This window comes from Astatotilapia calliptera, chromosome 4, assembly GCF_900246225.1.
Source record: "Astatotilapia calliptera chromosome 4, fAstCal1.2, whole genome shotgun sequence".
NCBI classification, from domain to species: Eukaryota; Metazoa; Chordata; class Actinopteri; order Cichliformes; family Cichlidae; genus Astatotilapia; species Astatotilapia calliptera.
This window is the reverse complement of record NC_039305.1, coordinates 27,735,095-27,758,214: the sequence shown is the minus strand read 5'-3', so window position 1 is coordinate 27,758,214 and position 23,120 is coordinate 27,735,095. Positions and strand designations below refer to the sequence as shown.

The 23,120-nt window shown below is 40.9% G+C and overlaps 1 protein-coding gene across 3 annotated transcripts; it reads left to right on the top strand.

Moving 5' to 3' along the window:
• The first annotated feature begins 1,527 nt into the window (after positions 1–1,527).
• On the top strand, positions 1,528–13,789 carry LOC113021312 (oxysterol-binding protein-related protein 7-like). Of its 3 annotated transcripts, none has more exons than XM_026165911.1 (23): positions 1,528–1,715; positions 3,294–3,513; positions 3,719–3,862; positions 3,980–4,033; positions 4,119–4,232; positions 4,325–4,483; positions 4,780–4,921; positions 5,075–5,193; positions 5,649–5,738; positions 5,847–5,988; positions 6,138–6,271; positions 7,392–7,484; positions 7,875–8,055; positions 8,163–8,237; positions 9,527–9,741; positions 9,856–9,993; positions 10,071–10,134; positions 10,232–10,310; positions 10,975–11,119; positions 11,217–11,367; positions 11,585–11,711; positions 11,814–11,936; positions 12,809–13,789. In XM_026165911.1, exons 2-23 carry the CDS (start codon positions 3,346–3,348, stop codon positions 12,915–12,917), a joined length of 2,766 nt encoding a protein of 921 aa, XP_026021696.1. In that variant the 5' UTR covers positions 1,528–1,715; positions 3,294–3,345; the 3' UTR covers positions 12,918–13,789. The 3 variants fall into 3 exon arrangements, with proteins under 3 accessions (XP_026021696.1, XP_026021695.1, XP_026021697.1); XM_026165910.1 differs by having other exon boundaries at positions 5,844–5,988; XM_026165912.1 differs by lacking the exon at positions 7,392–7,484 and having other exon boundaries at positions 5,844–5,988.
• Positions 13,790–23,120: the final 9,331 nt, after the last annotated feature.

Sequence of the window (23,120 nt, the reverse complement as noted above, 5' to 3'; positions counted from 1 at the left end):
TGTCGTTAAACGTGACGAAACTATTCAGGAAAAAATGCAGCGTATATATTGTTTATCATGACTCTGGTTTTACATGGCCTATCAACACTGCCCAACACTATGGAGCCAAACTGGCATTTGCCAGAGAATACCAGAAATGGCAGGCCCAGCACTGGTGCAGTGTTCTTGGATAGAGCGTGAAGAAACTATGGAGAATGTTATTTTGTCTGTAACTTTCCACCTCAGACAGTCTTGGTCCAGATTTGGGAGAAGATCTAGCAGGATATCATCTGTTATCTCATTAGGAGCATGCCACAATATTGTCAGGCATGCTTAAACGCACACGATGGCCATACAAAGTACCATTTTGAGCTGCACCAAATTTCAGCAATATGGACTAATCTGCCACATTTTATCACTTTCATTTTTGAGGCGCATTTCTAGTCCTCTGTAATGTTCATTTCCATCAAAAAAATATGGCATCCTTTCATTCCTAACATATTACTCAGTCCATTTCAACAATATATACCCAGCAAGATTTTTTTCCTTTAAGATCTGTGTTTTCTATGTGTTCCTTTATTTTTGTACCAGTGTCTTTAAGCTTATTTCTACATTTTTGACCTTGTATGTATCTTATAGAAAATCAAAAATAAAGTCAAACCTCTGCACTCAAATCTTGATAAAAAGAACAGTTCAAAGAAATCATTTATAACGTCCAAATACCACGACATCCATGATGAGTGTATGTAGACCGCAGTTGTAAGATAGAAATAATTTTCTGTTTCCAGTGGAGTTATTGCTGTCTTCCTCACTCTGTGTACAGGGGGGACACACACACCTACAAGCACACAAAACACTCAGGCATGTATGTTTACTTATCTTTGTGAGGACATTCAGTGATAAATATTAATCAATACTCATAATCTTATGGCCCCCTTAACTCTACATTTGACCATCACAACAGAGTACCAAACCTAAATGTAACTCTGGCTTTAATCCTGAAGCCAAGTCTGCAGGGGGTTCCTTTTTGTTTCAGATTTACTGAGTAGTTTGGGGCAGCAAAATATGTGTGCATGTGTGTCTGCCTGTGTGTGTATGCATGCGAAGGAGCTTAAAAGAAAGCAACTGGACTGCTTTAAGTTTCTTGAAGAGTCACCTCCCATCTAAGTTGTGAAAAAGGGCTACCATGGTACCTGGTAGACTGAGAACCCATACAGACATTAAAGGAAAATGACTTTCTCACTGATGAAAACACTGACATTCACATTTTCAGCAGATTGCTTTCAGAAAACCACTCTGATATCAGACAGAATTGTCAGCTCATTACTCTCTTTAAGACCTTTGTAGGTCAGAGCTAATTACTGAAAGTAACTCAAGACTTTGGCATATCTGTTGATTGCAAATCTGTTCTAACGCATGCCATCTTTGAGATGACAAAGTTGGAAGGCCTGTTTGGTCAGGTCATGTTCCTTAGCTTTCAGCCCCGCCCAGATACCCACTGGCTTTGATTTACACCAGTCTAACAAGCACATCATCAGTCAGGTGTGGTATTGCTTTTTGTTTAACTCAGAGGACAAGAGCAGGGAGATCACACAGTGAAGGAACACCCTAGGAAAGTCTCTGTGCTGTGATTTTTCTCCACAGAAGACATTTTACAGCTCTACAATTGTTTCTGGGAGAAGGTATAAGGAACTGTCTGTGGAGTCCTGCTGCTGCAGCTTGTCAGTCCAACACAGGTGTGTTTCATTTACTATTTTGTCTCTGTGCCTTCCCACTATTTTATATGACTTTTATGTGCATTCTACATAGTCACAAATATTACTGTTGATGTAGTTGTCTACTTTTTTACTGTTTGTTGTTGATTGTATGGATAAACATTTATATTTTTGTTTACGATATACAATCCTGTATTTGCTGTCATATCACCCAAATGTAAGCCATGATTAGTTAGTAGTTAGTTTTAGTTTTGATGGAGGTTTTTCTATCCATATACTGAAAGTCAGACCTGAATCATCTGTAAACTAAGTAGATTGTGTCAGGCATTGATCACATTCTCTATAGTTGTAGTTGTCCCCAAGTAGGACATTAAGATTAATATGTGATTAATATTCCACAGAGAGAGAAGGGTAAAGGTGCAACTGTTCCACCCTGAAGAGAAAACATGCAGTCACATGCAAATCCAAATTTCCTTTAAGTACAGATTATGTGCTCAAGCTGCATGCCTTAAGCAATAAACGGACACCAGTCTCTGGTTAAGACTTCTTGGAATTTCAGACTGGAATTTTGTCAGTGATTCTTCCTCATGTAAGCTGATCTGTCTGAATGAGAAAAAACAAATGTAAGTGTTGGAATTGGGTGTAAGGATCTTCCGACTTCCCTTCCAAATCGAGTAGGAAGAACCACTGTTGGCTCAGTGGACCATAAGACTGTTGGGTTTTGTTTTTTTTTAAATTATGCATTTAATTGTCCACCTGCTTGACTTAACAGACTAGTAAGATCTAGACTTCTTTCATACCTCGTGATTTCAGTAGCAGGAAGTATGATATCTCACACACAAACATGGCAGTCAAATAAAACTCCCGAAGTCCCTTTAGCGGTCATTCCTTTCCTCTACAGGAAAATCCTGCTTTTGATTGCAGGTGCCCTTCCCTTTAAGGGAAAACATGGACACGGACCATTGGAGGAAAATGCTCCCCATAGCGTAAGGGCTACCAGATGGTCTGAGTATATGGTTGATGGCTTCATAATACCTTTAATTTGTCACCTCTATGTTCATAACAAATAATTTGTCTTGATCCTTAATCCACATTAAATTTTACGAGCCAATCTAAGACTAAAGTTCTAAAATGGTTTTAAAATGTTTGTTTTTTTTGTTTTTGTTTTTACGTTTGGTGAGACAATTATATCTTCTCAGTTCCTGACTTTAATGTTGTTAAAGTCAGGAACTTAATGGTGACATCATTACAGGCACAGATAAAATATTGCCTTATGCCTGCAGTTTAGACAAACAATGAGACTGTAGATTTGTTTCTGTTTGTACTGTAAAAGGACCACTTGTAACTCTTGGACAAACTAGAATCATGGTTCCACCCAGGCTTCTTTTGTTCTCAAACATATTACTTTAAAAGTTGAAAGTTGCATGTCTGTGGATACATTTGTTTCTTTTAGAAGAAGGTTTTTAAAACTCTGCTTGTGTCATTCCTGTTATCCACCTTTCCAACTCGGCTTTAATTTTGCTTTGACTGTGACTGTGATGTTGTACATTTGTATGTCATCTTTTTGACTTGTCATGAAGCTTTTTCTTGTCCCCCCAGCACTGTGTACATTGCCATGAGAAACAACTTGGGTTGAAGGTCATTTCTCTCCATGCAACGCTACTCTCATTACATTGCACCAATGGACCCTCAGGTTTGTCCACCACCTCTCAGTAGCAGCCAGTCAGTGATTAGTGGCCTTGACAAATCCCCAGCAAGCACTTTCAGACCTGGCCACTCACGGAGCAGCAGCACAGGTTCTGGCAAGCACTCAAAACAGGTAAAAAGAAAAAAAGACACTAATTATATTGTAAAGTAAAAGATAAAACTGTAACCCACTTGGTACAAATGGGCTTCCAGAGATTTTCTCCATTTCTGCCCCCTCTTGCAATCCATATCACAGAATTCCTCCAATTGACTGACACCTGAAACTAAAAGCTGTGTTTTCATAAATGTAATTTTAAAGTGCTTTCTGTCTCTATCAGTCTCGTCACTGGGAGGTAGTGGATGACTTGCAGCATGCTGACAGGGGCTTGGTTCCAGGGTCATCTGGAGACCTCAGTATTCCTGGGATCTGTGAGGGCTACTTGATGAAAAGGAGAAAATATCCGCTCAAAGGCTGGCACAAAGTGAGAGAATTTAAACTATTTTGCTCTTCCAGTTTCTCAGTGAAACTGTAGTAAATCCTGCAGGGTTGAACAGTGAAGATTTTTATCCACAACTAATTTGCCAAACTCTCTTTTTAGAGGTACTTTCTGTTGGAGAAAGGCATTCTCAAGTACTCAAAGACCCAGCAAGATGTAAGTCCAACACAAAAACATCAAACAATAATGATACGCTCTGATGAAGAATAAAGTGTTAAATGTCCTCTGCCATTGTGTTTAGATTCAAAGAGGGAAGCTGCATGGCTCTCTGGACATCAGCATGGCTGTCATGTCTGTGAATAAGAAGACCAAACGCATAGACCTGGATGCTGGAGACAACCTGTATCACCTCAAGGTAACTTATTGGTTCCAGGATGAGTCAAGTGTTTACTGTGGCTAGAATCGGATGTATCCAAATTAAATAAGTTCTCTTCTCTCTGGTATTAGGCAAAAAGTCACGACATTTTCTACATCTGGTTGACCAAGCTGTGTGCCCATCGTGTGTTCAGAAAAAATGAGGCCATGAGTGTCCACCGTGGTGTGCTTCATGCGCTTTCTTTGGGACAGAGCACTCTCCCGGCTTTCTCTCAGCAAAGCAGAGCAACAGTCAGTATAACTTCCTGCTCCAGTAAACTGTCCACAGCTGAAAGGAAATTTACTTTGTGCTATAGGAATCCAATCAAATGGAGAATTGCAGATAGACTGGTGAACATTTTTGCGACCAAAAAATGTTTGAGTATTAATAATTTGGATGATAATACTTTAGACAGCTGACTATCAAAAAAATACAGAAAATGGTATTTATGTAATCCATGATCACTGTAGTCTGAAAAACAGCAGCTGCCCACAGATACTGTAATTGTGAAAGTGCTTTCTTTTAACCTTGATATATGATCCTGCAGATTCCTCACTATGCCAGCTCTGCATCGGTGTACCATCCAGAGATGGCAAGTCCTGCCCCAGCTGTTGCCAGTCAACCAGGTGTGACCAGCAAGGTATCAGCTTGGCTGCAGCAGACCCACGACATAGATGCAACCTCCAATGGTGAGAGCTGCATTAGAGATGGCGCCAGAAAGAGAGGCCTGATTCTTGATCATATGTCCTCCATATTTAACAATGAATACAGATTTGATCAGTAGGTGTGCCTGTCTCTTCGTTCCATTTCTAAACTGTGACCTTTAACCCACTGCCTATCAGAACTGGCTCGTTGTCAGGCAGATCTGACAGAACTGGCTCAACTTATCCAGAGACTGAATTGGCTGGAAGGAGGCTACCCTATCACTAACACAGACCTGGAGATGCGAATCAGCATGCAGGCAAGTATGCTGGTCCCAAATGTGAATGTGTGTCACTTGTCAAAGAATATTTAACAACCGGGGGGTGAGAAGTAATTTCACACAAAGTTTGATGTTTAATCTAAGCAAAAATCTGAAATGTTTTAAATGGGCTTTAAAATTTATGGTATCAAGCACAATAGGCATCCAGTAAAAAGGCTGTAACACTTCACCATAGTTTTTCTTTAGGAAATGCAAAAAGAAATTAAACAAAATACACCCATAATTGCTCATTCTGAAATATTTTTCCAGGTCATTCACTATCTTAACCAACTATATACCAGATTAGCCTTAACAGCACCATATATAAACTATAGGATGGAACTGTGATATAATGCTGTTGGGATTTCATTCTCAGCTTCAGAATTGCTCCACCCTAACCTGCAAAAGAAAATGGTCTGGAAAAAGAAGCTATAATTTTGTACTTCTGTGTTTAGAATCTCTCCCTGGAAAAACCCAAGAAAAAGAATGGGCGAATGCCGGGTCACTCCAGGACTCTGTCTCGTGCTGAGGCCATGGGGGGAATGGTAGGAATTTGTTACTTAATGTCTTGTTACAGTACCATCAGACAGCTCACCACTTTTTAGCCTCATCCAATTCTGTGACTCTTTTCCTTTTCTCTTCATCTCCAGCAGTTCACTTCCAGTCATCTGAGCACAAATTCCACTTCTGTACAGTCCATTCCAAACTACGTCTACTCTCAGCTGTCCAATCCTCAAGTCACCTCACCTGAAGCTAAGAAGCTCCACCAGGAGATCTGCACTGCTTCTCAGAGAGGTATGGCCTTGCTGCCACTTGGCTAAGTCTGACGCTCTCTGCATTAGCATTGACTTTTTTTTCCCTTTACATATTCCCTGACACATTTTGACATATTGCTGAGAGTGTGAGAATCCTCATCTATCACTTACACTTTTGCTGTGTTGCAGTTCACAGTTCTCTGAAGTCCATTCATGAGGTTTTGACCTTGGAGCGTGAGAGACTGAGGCAAGCCTGGACCGGCCCAGACATGCGGCAGAACACCTCACAGCAGCTCGCTACCATCTGTAGCACATTGTCTGAGGTAACAGACACATATGTATACAAACATGGACACTTCTGGCCTATGTGGAAGCAAACTTAACCTGACTTCTAATTCTTGATGTCATAAACCAGATAAAAACACAGACTAGATCCTTCACCATACCCCAGTTAGTGTCTTTCCAACACTCTAAATCTTAGTGTAGCCCTGCAAACGGCAACAATGGGCCCAGCCCTAAGTGATACTGTTGAGCAGGTTTGGGCTGTTTTTAGGTAAGACGGGCACAAGTTAATACAGGTGGAACTTAAAGGAACACACCTCAAGTATTCCTTTCTTTTCACACACAAATATGCATATAAAACGACTGCCGCATACTGAAACAAAGCAGTCAGGTTAGGGACTTGTTGGCTCCTGCTGTCAGACTGACTGTGCTTATGCAACACTTCTTGCTTTCCCCTTGGCTTCTTACCATGGTGCATGTGACTGCATGTTTGAACATGGCTGTGACTTTGGGCTTTATTTTGTTAATAGTTGCTTGGCAACTGGCTATCAACTGATATCCACAGTGATGAACATATCCCATGGTTAATAAATGTATGTTATTACCCTGTTTATTTACTGTTATATCACTCTACTGGAAACTGGTGAGACTTTCACCCTCTTGTTCAAAATCGCTTTAGAGTCGTTTACTAACCATAATTTAGTGAGTTTAAAGGGTAAATAAAGTTTTTCTACGAAGAATTGATTGATAAAGATCCATTTTTTTTTTTTTTTTTTTTTTTTTTTTTGCAAGAGGGTGTTTTGTTAATAGTTGAGAGGGTGTTTTGTTAATAGTTATATCCACAGTGATGGATAATTCAGAAATACTAAATGTCTGAAGGGACCTTTCCTAACCTGTACTAAGTTCATTTACTAAAGTCCTACCTGGCCCACTAAAAAGCTCTGTCCTTGCTAAGATATTATACATAATTCAGTTTGATTGTGCTGGTATTTACTGTACTGGAGAGCAACTGCACTTGGCAACAAGTAATATTTGCCTCACCTCTGCTGTGTTTGTGCTTTGGAGTGTGCGTGATATTCGCTGCATGCATTTTTGATCCTGTGTGTTTCTTCTGCACTTCTCCTGCATGGCTTGTGTGCATGTGTGCCTGCGCGCATGCAGCTTGATATACAGTCCCATCTGACCAAAGTCCATTCGCTTTCCCTGTCCTCTGACTCTTCTGAAGAATCCTTCTGCACTGTCCGTCCAGACCAGGTGTGTAGTGTATGTGTGTAGCATTATTATTATTTATTTTTTTCTGGTGTCACTGATAATCATCCTGATTAACATTGAATTCTAGCTCAGGATCATGAAGAAATTTTATCTGACTGAAGCTATAAGATTGTGGGAAACTTTGGTCAAAAGAAGGAAAACATGGAATGATTTACAGTCTAGTGACGTGGGTGGTGGTGCTGCTGTTATTCACAGTTGGGACAGCTGCACCTACAATTGTTACAGAGCAAGTTGTGTGGGTAGCACCTGTTGGAAATAACTGTGCATGTCAGTCGTCACTGTTCTGAATTTGCTTCGCAGCACTTACAGGTAGACTTGTTTATTGGACTTAAATGGTCAAACTATAGCTGGAACCATGTTTCATCCTTACAGAGAACGCCTTCCTTAAGTCGTCACAGTAACCGTCCACCTTCAGTGGCAGATTCTATGGCAGAGTATTTTGATGCTAGCGAGGTAATAGTGTGCGAGACTTCGTCAGAGGCCGAGGCTTCTGATGAATCGGGCCTGAGTGACATTACCACCACTAGCACATCAGAGCCTGAAGAAGGACATTGTGAGTATTTACTTTCAAATAAATCGCCACTGCACGATTTTCTGTGTCACAACAAAGGTTAACATGAAACAAAAACATCAAGTCATTGTTTCCTCTGTCCTCCACAGCTGCTGCTACTCTTAACTACAGAGAAAGTTTGAACAGCGCAAGTCACAAGCCACGGCCAGTGCCTCCTGATACTGGTAAAGTAATCTTCTGTTAAGCAAACCTGTAAATTTATATTTCAACATGGTAACCGCTAATATGAAAGGAATGATAACAGTAGGACAGACATGGCTGCTAATCGTGCTTCTGATTCACACAAAATTCAGACGTGAAGTAGCCTGTATACATTTGGAACCAAACTGTTGCTTTGTCAAAACCACTTAGAATTTGAGTTGCTTCACCTGTATATGGCTGCTGCTGCAAGCCGCTTTGCAAAGCATGCTCATCCGAGCTGAAACCTATGTCCCAAATGGCACTTGCCCATGGAAAAGGGCAGCAGGACAGCCATGAGCTTATCTGGGCTAATATGAGTTTATCTGGGCTAATGTGAGTTTCTGCCATAACTGGTGCTACCCATGACTCCAAAACCTACCTCAATTATGTTTAGTCCAGTAGAGCTTTGTTGGGTTGACAATAAAACTCTACAATATACACTCAAGTATACAGTGGGGTAAAATGATGTCCTCCTGGATCAAAGGTGCAAACTGTTTAAAAATAAAAAATAAAAAAATAAAAAAAAAATCTCACTGACCTGCTCCTGATGCTGCAGAGTCGTCTTCTGGATGGAGGAGGAGTAAACAGTTGGTGGGAGGGGTGATGCGGGTCAGCCATGATGCTAGTGGCTTTACGAATGCAGCATGAGGTGTAAATGTTCTGTAGACTGGGTAGAGAGCTGCCAATAATCCTCCGGAGGGCTCTGCATGTTGATGCGTGGCAGTTTCCATACTAGACTATTTAATTGTCATTTGGGAGACCTTCAACATTTCTAACCATGTATGGCCTGTAATTTAATAAGGATCTTAAGAATCTTGAAACATGCTATAAAACAGCAGTTCCCAACCTTTTTTGCGCCACGGACCAGTTTGTCTGACAACATTTTCACAGACCTGCCTTTAAGATGTCGTGGATACATACAACAAAATAAAACCAGTACCGGTACCAAAAAAAGATTTATGCATAACACACAGGGAAAGACCCAGGGAAACAGAGTTTAAAAATAACGATTAAAACCATAAATTTCATACCCAAGCCTCAACTCACGGACCGGTACCAGTCCGTAGCCCGGGCATTGAGGACCGCTGCCATAAAAGGTTTTGGAAGCACCACCAGTGAGGCCTGGAACATGTGGATATTGTGATTATTCTTGGTTAGTTGACCAGGTTTATCTCATTTTGTGTGTGGTGGTGTTGTTGTTGTTGTGTGTGTTGTATTTTTAATCATCCATTTTGTTTAATATGTTACGCTGTTTTGTGGTGTTACCATGCAGGTCGTCGCACTACCCTGCCTGCCCCCTGCGCAGACAACAGCCACATTGGCATTATGACCATCCTCTACAACAACATTGGCAAGGATCTGTCCAGAGTGTCTATGCCAGTTGCTCTCAATGAGCCACTCTCATTGCTGCAGAGGCTCAGTGAAGAACTGGAGTACTCTGAGCTGCTGGACATTGCCAGCAACATTGATGATCCATATGAGAGGATGGTGTGTTGGGATTGCTTATGATTTCTGACCCGCTGGGGGTCAAATCAAGTTGAATTTGGTGTAAGGCTTGTTCAGGATTTAGGAAAAAATTGTTTTTGTCTTGTTTGTTTTTAGGTTTATGTAGCAGCATTCTCCATCTCTGGTTATGCCTGGGCATCCTGGAGGAATCGTTACAAACCCTTCAACCCTGTCCTGGGTGAAACGTATGAGAATTACAGAGAAGACAAAGGATTCCAATACATTAGTGAACAGGTAACCTGAAGACATAATGATTCGGCTTATTGGTGTTTTAGAACAGACTTTAATGCTGTATTGTCTTATGTTTTCAGGTCAGTCACCATCCACCCATCTCTGCTTGCCATGCAGAGTCAGAAAACTTCACTTTCTGGCAAGGTGTGTTGTTTTTGTTTTTTGGTTTCTTAAGCAAGTCCCAGATATACAGCAATCAGACCTAACACTGCAGCTTTTCCTTCTTTAATTCTGCTCTCAGATCAGAGATGGAAGTACAAGTTTTGGGGCAAGTCTGTGGAGATCATCTCTTCTGGACTGGTTAATGTTACCCTACCCAGGTGATGATTTTATGCCACTTTTAACCACAAAAGATGTGAAACAAAGGGACAGTGTTTTAATATTAATAGTAGTATACAACACCATACACTAGTACAAGAGATGACAAAGAATCATTGCTCTATATCAAGATTGGTGAATAATTGAAACTTTTTTATAAAAACATTATTGTATGTAAAAGGGACTGATCAAAAGCGTGTTTGTTTAGTTTTTTTTGGTTGTTTTTTTTTTTTTTTTAAATAAATAACTGGCCTAATGTTGCTCCAAAGCTGGACAATTTCACCAAACTGTCCATTGAAGGAAGTGCAGTTTCTGGCACTTGCATGTTGGCTTAATTTTTCAAAGGCGTGATTTTTCCAGATAAAAAGGAGAAATGCAAACAGGCTAGAAGATTGATCGGATGAGTGGGAGACCTTGAAAATTATCTTGAGGCTTTTTGGATACAAATGCTGACACAGAAGTGACAATATTAAAAATGTTAGTAAAAAGTAAACAAGATGGACTAAAGCAAAGGATGGCTGGTTTGCAGTTTGCTGTCACAAGGCACCAGCATTTCTAGAAATCCATATACAATTTGAGCCTGTACGATCTACGATCTCATCTACATTTAAAAACTGTTTCAATTTCATTATGCAATGATCACAGTATAATTTGTTTTTTGTTTAGTTATGGTGATCACTATGAATGGAATAAGGCCGTTACATGTATCCACAATGTCCTGAGTCAGCAACGCTCTTTGGAGCACTATGGTGAGGTGACCATCAGAAACACAAAGAGTGATGTGTGCACCTGCAAGATTACCTTTGTCAAGGTAAGGACATGCACATATGCATATTTTTTTCTAATTTAGCCAGAGGTCCATGTAATGCATTGAAATTGTGCTAAGTGCCTTCATCTTTTCATCCCAGTCCCGCTACTGGAGCTCGGACAGCAGTAAGAATGAGGTGCAGGGTGTGGTTTTGGACCAGGCTGGGTCAGTGATTCATCGTTTCGGAGGTCTCTGGCATGAAGGCATTTTCTGTGATACACTACCTACACCAAAATGTATCTGGAAACCCAGTGAGTACCACTGTTCAGCGCTCAAATCCCTCACAAATTACTCCAATCCTATGACTCATGTAAAGACCACCGTCAACCTGAGCCAAGACTGACTCATTGATCTCTTCCACAAATGATTAAGCTAATCTACTTTATACACAAACGCTGAGTTTTGTCAACTATGTTCAAGTTTTAGATGAAAGATCTTTAAATATCCACGATATCCTTTTCTATACAGATGTACAGCCTGATGACTATGTCAAGTTCTATGGCTTCTCAAGTTATGCCAGGGAACTTAATGAACTGACTTCAGAATTGAAGGCTGTCCTTCCACCTACGGACACACGTTTCAGACCGGACCAGAGGTATCCACAAGATCTTGTTTAATTTAAACTATGGTAGACTGACAGACATTTCTGCACCATCTTCTGTGCGCTCCAATTCCTTACTCTTGTCTGCTCTATCAGGCTCCTGGAGGAGGGAAAAATAGCAGAAGCAGATAAAAGGAAGGATGAGGTGGAGGAGAACCAAAGGGAAAGGAGGAAAGAAATGGCCAAGAAAGGGGAGGAACACATCCCCAGGTTCTTCAGGTGAGAAGCTTTCCTCGTTGCCTCGTTCTGGTTTTGTGGTGGACTGTCAAAAGTCTAGTTAATAATTCAAGCAGCAACACATCTGGTGTCCTTTTCTTCAGTATCAGCCTTTTTTCTGTAGGAAATGTATATAAATGTCATTTTCTAATCTGTTTACAAGATGTGGGGTTTGCTCAAGCGCATGCCTTTTAATATGGGAGTATTTGGATATTATTTTGAATGTAACAAAGACCACAAGATGGAAAGAGATTACTCTGTCCAACCAATAATGGTGGTAAAAGCTGGTATTTAAAGCACTAAATAATAAACATGATGGCAGTTTAAAAGGAGGGGGAGGGGGGCCCATTTAGTTAAAAAAACAAACAAAAAAAACAAAAAAACATCCAGGATTGTTTCCCAGACAGGGTATAGGATGGCCTTAATTTTAAGGTGGTTTTAAAGACCTAACTAAACTGTTAGGTCAGTGGCTAATGGCTATCTTTTTATTATTTTATTATATTTTCTTCTACTGTATCATGCTGCTGAGTGACTGCTGCTCGTCAAACACATTTCATTGCAATGTTGACCCTGTGCTAACTTGCATATGACAAAACTGAAACTAATAAGAGCTTAAATAAAATGTTTGATGCCTAACATAGTTGGGTATCAGCAGCTTGTTCTGTTTTTTGTTTTGTGGTGATCGGCTGCCTCACTGATACTGTCAACAGAAGAGGTTCTTGGATGTGATTATAAACGTCACATTCTTTAGAGTGTTCTAAGAGTCTGTATTTTCCCACAGAAATCTATGTATTTTTATTTATTTAGGCTTATTAATGTTTCCAGGTTGAATGACATTCCAGTGTTGCATGTCACTAATTGGTCTGTTTTCCCAGAAAATCGGTGGATGAAGCTGGCAGAGAGGTGTGGCTGTACAATGGGACATACTGGATGCTCCGCAAAGACCCTGGCTTTGCCAATACTGAAAATCTGGATCTGTGGTAGAAATCTACACCCACCTGAACATGAGGCTGAATAAAAGCGGATTCATGTGAACACATAATGGCAGAATGAACACGTCGTCAATAAAAGTAATCAGCTATAACTATTTGTGATTATTAGCCTGGTGAAGAATAAACAGTATTGACCCAACAGCGGTGACCAAAGGGCCAAAATACTGCTACCAGTGGTGCAAGGGTATAGAGGGAAAGGGCTTTAAGAAGCATAAATGAACCTCTCATTAGTTTCATTTTGGTTCCAGTGTAGAGATGAGATGCTACTAAGGTACAAATGAAGACTGATTTAGATGAAGCCAGATGTCTTTCCTGCCTTTTTGCCTTTCTCTGCCATAAAGAAAATCTGAAATATTATCATTTATGTTTAAGAAGCAAAGCTTAACTTGAATTCTATTTTAAATTGCTGCCATTTAGGAAAAAATTGGGTAAAATGTTTTCTTGATGTAAATAGTAGTTGATTTATAACATTTTATGTCATGTGTTTGTAAATTTTAATATCAGGCTCAAAGTGTTAAATGCTTTCTTGTAGAGGGGCTTATGTGGTATTTTGCAGGTGAACTGGTGCTGTTCTCAGTGGGTCTTACTGTTTAAACAAAGTCTGTATGCATGTTGTGTTGGGTCACATTGGTGAATCCATATACCAGAATGAATCAAGCGCCATTTCAACCCAGCATTCTTCATTTCTCTGTCCTTGATGAGCTGAAACACCTCTTAGACATTTAGACTGAGTTGAATCAGTGAAGGGTTTTTATGTTTCAATAGTGGATTTTTTAATAAGGAAAAGAGATGGCTGTTAAATCATTGTGAATGTTTTCTTTCAGTGGTTTAGTTTCAAATAAAAGGTTCTAGATCAACATTAAACTTCTGTTCATTACTAAACTGCACTACAAAATTGCTGCCTAGAATCTGGACTTGTAAAGAAGTGAATATTTGCAACTGTGGTTGTTGTGAAATCCTCCAGTGCTGACTCATGCTCCTGTTTGGTTATCTTTCAAGGCTGTCATTATGTTGCACACACAAGCAACTGAAGCATGCTAACACGTAGACAGCAGGTGTACATGTTGTAACATTTGTTTGTTTTTTTTCCCTTATTCACCAGGAAGTGAAACTCTTAATATTCTTGAGTAGCAGCATATTTAAATCTCTTATCATCCACCGAAGCGGTTTACTATACACAGTTGGCAAGATATGTGGCCTTGTCAGTTTTGTCATGAAAGTGAACTACTTCTTTTTACCTGGCTAAATCACAACTTATGCTGAACACATGACCTGCTCCTGTCCAGAGGTCTTTACAACAAAACCGGCTTCTGGCTTATTCAGGTAATTTTTTTGTACTAATGCGGTTCACTTCTTATCGGGGTAAATCACCATGGTAACTTAAACTGTGAACGTAATCTGCTCCAGAGCAGGTTTGGTTCCAGATTAGAAATCAAGAGACATGCCGTCACCACCTGCTGACCTGACCTGATTCCTGATTCCTCAGACCTGTGTGTGGGTGTAAAATTTTGTGGGTTTTGTCTTTTTGTTTTTCCTTTTGACAGTGAACAATGCAATGACTGTTTTATTCAAGCTGCTGAGAGAATTAAAAACTAAAGGCAGCAGGTTATGTTCAGAGTTTGGGTTTAAAATCAAGCACTCCATTTTCATAGATTCTTTTATGTAAAGTATGTTTTGAGTGCAACATGGATTCTCTGCTGGTGCAGCTTGTTAAGGCACACCTTACTAAAACTGCTGAATGAAGCCTTGCATTGTTAATGGAATATCCATGTGTTTGTTATAAATGTTGTTGTGATTATTAGCCTGGTGAAAAATAAACAGTATTGACCCAATAGCAGTGACCAAAAGGCCAAAATCTGCCTATTTGTCTGTTTTTACACAGCTGGAAAGACAAATACACACCAAGAATACCTGTTCAGCCAATAAAATTAATTTCACTTTGATCTGCGACAAACAGACTATCGGGCTGTGAAACAGCAAGCTCTGTTTAAACTGATCCAGTTTAAAGTTTCAGAGCAGTAATGTGCAGCTATAGAGATAAACGGCACTGAGTGCACAACCAGGTATTGAAACTATTAAGTGCAAGTAAATAATATTGTCTCATCCCCAGTGTTGGGCAGGTTACTTTGAAAAAGTAATTAATTACAGTACTAGTTACTACTTCAAAAAAGTTATTTATTTAACCAGGAAGATCCCATTGAGATTAAAAATCTCTTTTTCAAGGGAGACCTGGCCAAGATAGGCAGCAGCAGATGTCTCACAGTTACAGAAATTACTCAAACACAGGCAGCAACAACACACATGCAACAATAAGTGAAAGAATACAAATAAAATAAAAAATAAAATTCAAATAAAATAAAAAGTCAGTTAAAATGACAATCTAATTGAAACAGTTGCATGTTATGGACTTGGCCTCAAGGATTCGTAGTTTAGATTTAAAATCACTTAATGAAATGAATTCAGTCATTTTCCATTCCTTCTGCAGTTTGTTCCAGGCCAAGGGTGCTAAATGGACAAAAGCTCTTTTACCAAGTTCAGTTCGGGCAAATGGAACAGAAAGCAACAAGTAACCATGCGGACGAAGAGAATACCGACCAGCATGTTTCATTACAAGCAGGGAACATATATAAGAAGGCAGCAACCCAAGTATCGCCTTATATATAAAACTGTATAAATGACAGTTCCTCCGACTTACCAAAGCAGGCCATCCTACCTGAGAGTATAACTCACAGTGGTGAGTCTGAAATTTACGGTTAGTGATGAACCTCAGAGAAGCATGATACACAGAATCAACCATTCGAAGACATTCCCGGTCCCCAAAAAGAACCGGCCCAATGAGCTGAATGACTTCCGACCGGTGGCACTGACGTCACATCTTATGAAGACTCTAGAGCGGCTCTTCCTCAACCTCCTCCGACCACAGGTACAACATGCCCAGGACCCACTACAGTTTGCATACAAGGCGGGTGTCGGAGTGGAGGATGCCATCCTGTACCTCCTACACAGAGCCCACTCACACCTGGATGGGGGAAAAGGCACGGTCAGGATCCTGTTTCTTGACTTTTCCAGTGCCTTTAATACCATCCGGCCCTGTATGCTTCAAGAAAAACTGAACAGGATGGAGGTGGACCCCTGCCTGGTGGCTTGGATCTCTGACTACCTCACCGACAGACCACAGTACGTCAGGCTGAAGGACATCACGTCTGACACAGTGGTCAGCAGCACAGGAGCACCACAGGGAACTGTGCTGTCCCCTCTTCTCTTCACCCTGTACACCTCTGACTTCTGCTACAACTCTGAATTATGCCACATTCAGAAGTTTGCAGACGACACAGCCATCATGGGGTGTATCTGGGATGATCAGGAAGAGGAGTACAGAAGTCTGGTGAGGAACTTTGTCGCATGGAGTCACACAAACCACCTGCAACTCAACACCTCAAAGACTAAGGAACTGGTTGTGGACTTCGGGAGGTCTAGAGCAGGTCCACTGCCGGTTCAGATAGAGGGGGAGGAGGTGGAGGTGGTCAACAAGTAAAAGTACCTCGGGCTGTGGGTGGACAATAAACTGGACTGGTCATGCAACACAGAGCACCTGTATAAAAAAGCCCAAAGCCGACTGTACTTCCTCAGGAGGCTGAGGTCTTTTAACATCTGCAGGAAGCTCCTGAGGATGTTTTACCAGTCGGTGGTTGCTGGAGTACTTTTCTTTTTTTCTTTTTTTTTTTCTTTTTTTTTTTTTGGCCTGTCCCGTTTGGCTCTTTTGCCATCAGAATTGTTGTCTAAAGGCAAAGAAAGATGCCCAACGGATTTACTTTACCAAACTGACCATCCCAGCCTTGCCGTAATGGTCCATTTGATTCACCTTTTATTGTTTATTTTATTTTCACTTACTGAATACGGGACAGACTTGACTGGGGGAAAGAAGGGGAGAAAGAAAGAGGGAAAGAGAAACAGCTGAGAAGAGGGACGGGGGAGAAGGGCAAAAGACAAAAACCAACAGAACGGGCAGAGAAAAAAAAATGCATATATCAATCACCTGGATCACCTGCTGAGAAAGAAAAAAGAAAGCAAGCAGAAGAGAACAAGAGTAATAGAATAAACAACATCACAATGATATATGGGAATATGACAGTAAATACTAAATGTTAAACATTATTGTGCAGCACATAAGATCAACAGAACACAGTGTGCTTTGAGGTAGGAGCCAAAAAGGGTGTAGTTTGTGGGTGTGATCACCCGTGTGTACACCTGTGAGCATGGACGCGCTTGTTTTTTGTTTTTTTAAAAGGTTCCTTCATGTAATAATCTGCTAGAGGGTGTGGGGGGGCCACAGCCCCGTCCTCCAGGGCGTGAAGCAGGTGTGGAGGAGATCAAAACTCCAGACATCCAGAGGCCCCCAGAACACAAGAGACCAAGGAAGACCAACAGAGGGGCAGCTGCGCCACTGTCCCGGAAAGAGCTGAGGAGAGTCCCAGATGAGGGCTCACTCAGCAGCCGCAGAGCAGAAGCCAGGGGGAGTTGCAGTGACGCGCCCGTGAGCTCCGCCGGCAGCCAGCTGCGCCTGAGTGACCGAGCCCCAGGCCGAGAGGCCGGGGGCACCCCACCTCCGAAGTGGCCCGAGCAAGCCCCAGGCTCCAGGCCCCGATAAGCGGCCGCCAAGGAGTGAGCCGGTGTGTACCTGGACGCCCATCCCCGGACACAAAGAACCACCAACGCACCGATGTCTGAGGGGGTCCGCCACTGGCAGGGGAAGTGGTGGTAGGGGGAGATAGGCCTCCAAACCTTGGAGGGCCTGAGATGTCCCCAGAGAGGTGGCGTCTGATACCCAACCTGACATATAGACACAGACATACAGGCACACACAGATACAAACATCCATTCCCACCCTCATGCTCTCATATGCACTTACTCCACACTCAACCAACGTGGAGACAGACATAAAGAGACGTTGTACACACGATCACACTCCCCAAGCGTACTCTACAAACCGGGTCTAGGTGCCCCCGCCCCTGGAGGGGGGAACTGCACCCAGACCCAGGTGGTGTTTCCCTTTTCCCTGCGGTGGGGGTAGGCAGACCGCCCCGACTCCGCAGCAGCAGGAAGGCTCCACACTCCAGACCGCAGTCGGACGGCCAACTCCTCCTCCTAGTCCTAGCCCCCCTGCTCCAGCAGGTCGCAGAGAACGGGGGTGAGAGAAGACTCCGAACCTCCCTCCACCCGCTCATTGTAATGTTGATGTATGTGTGTTCTAAGGTGCATTTAAAACCCAGGAGGGCTTGGAGCTACCTGCCAGAGAGCAGCAGGTAAGCTGGAGTACTTTTCTATGCTGTGGTGTGCTGGGGGAGCAGCACAGCAAAGAAGGACTCATCCAGGCTGGAGAAACTGATCAGGAGGGCTAGCTCTGTGGTCGGCATGAAGCTGGACACTCTGGTGACAGTGGCAGAGAAAAGGACATTAAAGAAACTGATGGACATTATGGACAATGCCAGACATCCTCTGCACACGGCCATTAACAACCAGAAGAGTCTGTTCAGTGACAGGTTGCTTCTCCCAAAGACAAGAACTAACAGACTTAAAAACTCCTTTGTCCCACACGCCATCAGACTGTTTAACTCCTCCCTGGAGGGGAGAGGGAGGGGAAACAGGAGGACAAAGGAGGGGGGAACAACTAAGCTGTAGTGCCTCTTCACCTCACTGTGCAATACCTTTTGTGCAATACTTTTGTAAATAGTCAACGGTGCAATAGACTCAATACTTGAAATGTGCAATTCACTTGTATTTTTATTTTTTATTCCTATTTATTCTATTTATCCCCTTTGTATATTTTATTTATATTGTCTCTGTATTTATATATATGTGTGTGTGTGTGTGTGTGTGTGTGTGTGTGTGTGTGTGTGTATATATATATATATATATATATATATATATATATATATATATATAATATTCTGTAACTCTGTAACTTCTGTCGGTGCTGTGCTTTTTTTGGAAATCGAATTTCCCAGAGGAACCCACCCGAGGGATTAATAAAGTTCTATCTAATCTAATCTAATCTAAACATTGAGCAGAAGCATTCATATATAGAATATCACCATAATCCAGAACAGGCAAGAATGTTGCAGCAACAAGCCGCTTCTTTGTATTAAAAGAGAAACTAGAGATGGACCGATCCGATATTACGTATTGGTATTGGTCCGATACTGACCTAAATTACTGGATCGGATATCGGAGAAAAATAAAAAATGTAATCTGATCCATTAAATATCACGAAAGCACCTCACAAAACTTGCAACACGCCGTAACTCACCTCAGAACGTCGGAGCAGTATGCATCACGTGATAGAGCGGCTGTGGCATGCGGGACCTGTCGGTGGTCTGGATAGCATTTGGAGCTTCGCTAGCAACCCGGCATTTCATCTCCGACAAAGTTATCCCGAGAGAAGTACAGCAAGTGTGTAAGTCCATCTCTGAATGTTTGTAAAGCATTCCTGCGTTAAGCTTAACAAGCGACTGCCTCTCCTGCTGCTACTTCAATCATGAAACTGCTTAACGATCAGCTGATCGGCTTTTCTGTCGGAGTCCGTGTCTCTTGTTTGCTTTTGGCCCACTTTGCACCAGAAAGAGGAAACCAGGGGCTGAACAACAGCAGCACGTTTAAGCTTGATCAGCTGTTGTTAGAATGTATTTAATATTACTTTCTACACCAGGATCTTTTTTTACGTAGCTGACGCTGGTAACTGTGCAGGGGCGGATCTAGCAAAGTTTAGCCAGGGGGGCCGATAGGGCATTAACAGGGAAAAGGGGGCACAAAGACATACTTTTCTTTCTTATTCTCATTTAAAATGTCTAGCTTTTAATAAATAATTATCTGACACCCAAAGTTTCAATTTGATGTAAAATGAATAGAAGTCAATTACTGTATATAGTAACTATTAAGTCTAATATATATACCCTAGTAAGCTATAGTACTTTTTCCTTTGGGAAGGTACCATCTGTGCAGTCTGCAATTTTGTTGAAGAAAGATGTTGAATCTATTTAATATTTCTTGAAAAATAATTGATTTCTGTGCATTTTTTTTCACACTGCATCAAATTAAGGTTGATTACGTTGATTAAGCATCATGAGGTGGAGCGTGAGGGGTGGTTCCCTATTTTTTATTTATTTATTTTTGTTGTTGCTGGGAGTTGGAACCCTATTAGTTAGGTTGCTTAATATTTACGCTAAGTACTCTTTAAAATACCAGAATAGGGAGGATGGTGTAGGTTTAAGTTTATTAGATTGATCAGTATTGCTGAACTATGAAATATTTTTTTTTGCATACAGGTATAACAGAATAGCTTTAGTGTAGTTGTTGTTTTAAACTTGAGTATGAACTTATACAAAATGCAGCAAGATATTTAAAAAACAGTTTTGTTGATTAAAAAACACTATATTGGATTCATATCGGTATCGGCAGATATCCAAATTTATGATATCGGTATCGGACATAAAAAAGTGGTATCGTGCCATCTCTAAGAGAAACACAACTTATTTTGAAAATAAAATCTCAGTTTTAACTTCAGGTTTTTCACAAGATTCTCTACATGTGGTTTGAAGGTAAGCGAGTCATCAATTAAGATTCCCAGATATTTATAGGTGTGAACCAACTCTATTTTATTACCTTCAAGAGTGGTTACTGATGGGATTGTTTGGGCTCGTCTCCTTGATTTAGAAAACAACATGAGCTTTGTTTTGTCTGCGTTGAGAACAAGTTTAAGCTGATGTAATGAGTGCTGGACAGCAGAAAAGGCTTTCAGCAAGGAGTCGATGGCTTGGACAAGAGTTGAACCACAGCTGTAAATAACTGTATCATCAGCATAGAAGTGCAAGTTTGCATCTGGCACATGTAGACTAAGATTGTTTACGTAAATGAGTCAGAACATAGACCGTCAGATTTATTGCACCGAGTCCTGTTACTGAGGTAGTTTGAGAACCATGCCACTGCTCTCTCAGAGAGTCCTGACTGGAAGAGTCTAAGTTTTAAAATACAATGATCAACAGTGTCAAATGCTTTTGACAAATCAATAAAAAGGGATGCACAGTGTTGTTTTTTATCAAGTGCAATAGTAATATCATTTACCACTCTAATTGCAGCTGTGATAGTAACTGTGATTCTTCCTAAAGCCTGATTGATATTCAGATAAAATGGCATTGTGTGCAAAAACTCCTTTAACTGCTCACACACAAGAGCTTCAAGAACTTTGGCCAGCACAGATAGATTAGATATTGGTCTGTAATTAGTTAACACTGCTGGGTCGCCCCCTTTTAATAGAGGAACAACAAAAGCTGATTTCCATACTGAGGGTATTTTATTCGTATCCAGTGTGAGGTTGAAAAGTGTTGTGAGAGGCTCTGCTACAAAATCAGCTGCCAGTTTCAAGAAGTAAGGATCTAGTAAGTCTGGCCCTGGAGATTTTCTAGGATCTAACAGTTTAAAAGCTTTACAGACCTCATGCACAGAGAAAGGAACAAAGTTAAATGGCTGACCAGTGTACACCAGAAGGTTTGTGCCAGATTTTACAGAGACTGGGTTCAGAGAGTCAAAGAGCCAGAAGATATAAAGTGCTTGTTAAAACAATTCATAATCTCCTTCCTATCATAAACAGGAACAGAATCCTTAAAAACATAGGTGGGTAGAGCGTGGGAGCTTTTACTCACTGAAAGAGACTTAATGATTTTCCAGAACTTCTGTGGATTATTTAGGTTCTCAGTGGTGACAAACAGATAATATTCTGTTTTAGCTTTCTTAATAGAGGAAGTACATCTGTTTCTTAGTTGTCTGAAAAGAAGCCAATCACTGGGGTAGCCTGTTTTCCTCACTTTGGCCCAAGCCAGGTTACGCTCATGAATGATATCTGCCAGCTCTTGGGAGAACCAGGGGTTTTCACGACCTTTTATCCTATATCTTCTTAATGGAGCATGTTTATTCACAATTTGCATAAACCCATCCTTAAAGAATGCCCACGCTAATTCTACATCAGGGATCAATCCTATTTTCTTCCAGTCATAATTTGACAAATCATGATAAAATGCTTGCTCATTAAAATGTTTAAGAGTTCTTTTAAAAATAATACGATGTTGTGACTTGGCCACTTTAGTATTTCTAATAGCAGCAACAACACAGTGGTCACTTAAGTCGTTACAAAAGACACCCAAAGATGAAAATTTATGAGGAACATTTGTCAAAATCAAGTCAATCAAGGTAGACTTTTCGGGGCTTTTGAGATTCGGCTGAGTGGGTAAATTGACCAGCTGGGTAAGACTGATAAAATCACAAAAAGATTTAAAATCATCTGAAACAGTTTTGAGCCAATCCCAGTTAAAGTCACCAGCTAGAAAAAGCTCCCCATAATTTAGTCTGGACAGCAAAAGGTTTAAAGAATGCAGAGCTTCTGTGGAAGCAGAAGGGGGTTGATAGCAACAAGCAACTGTTATGCAAAGACCCTTTGCAACATTCACATTCAGAGCCAAAAATTCCAATTGTTTGCAAATTGATCCTGATAGAACTATTGTAGCATCAAATTTTGACTTAACATAAGCAGCAACACCACCACCTTTCTTAAGTCTATCGGTGCGATAGATATTGTAGCCAGCCATGCTAACATGTTCATCAGATATATATTTAGACAACCAAGTTTCAGAAATGAGGACAATATCTGCATCTGTTGATTGAACCCAGATCTTGATCATATCCATCTTGGGTAACAAACTGCGCACATTAAGATGAACTATCTTCAGCCCAGGTGAGGATTTAAATTCAGATGGTGTCTGGCTACATTGCAGCTCAGGGCCTGGGTTAGGTTGCACATTACCAGATAAGAGCAGTAGTAAGATGATCAGAAGTCTCTGCTTTGTACTTATTGATTTTGACGTGTGAAATGTTGACACAAAGCAGGATTTTTCGTAACTAATTTTGTAATTGTACAAAGCAAGAAGGTTTTGAAGATGAGGTAAATCTTTCTGTAGTTCAAAATGATTAATGTCCTGTTCCAAATACATTGGAAATTGTACAGGATGTATAGCAGCAGTGACACATGTAGATCTGGGAACCATGTCTCGCAGAATGGGGTCACTGTTAAATGTTCTCATTTTAGAAAAATTGAGTGTCCAAAAGTCCCCCACGGCCAATAAGCAAAGTAAAGTTATTAAAAAAGCCA

Bases quoted from the DNA above. Each gene is read 5' to 3' on its own strand.
- LOC113021312 (XM_026165910.1), top strand. From the start codon at position 3,346: ATGCAACGCTACTCTCATTACATTGCACCAATGGACCCTCAGGTTTGT. The intron at 3,863-3,979 runs GTGAGAGAATTT...CTCTCTTTTTAG, and splicing joins CGCTCAAAGGCTGGCACAAA to AGGTACTTTCTGTTGGAGAA. The intron at 11,120-11,216 runs GTAAGGACATGC...TTTTCATCCCAG, and splicing joins GCAAGATTACCTTTGTCAAG to TCCCGCTACTGGAGCTCGGA.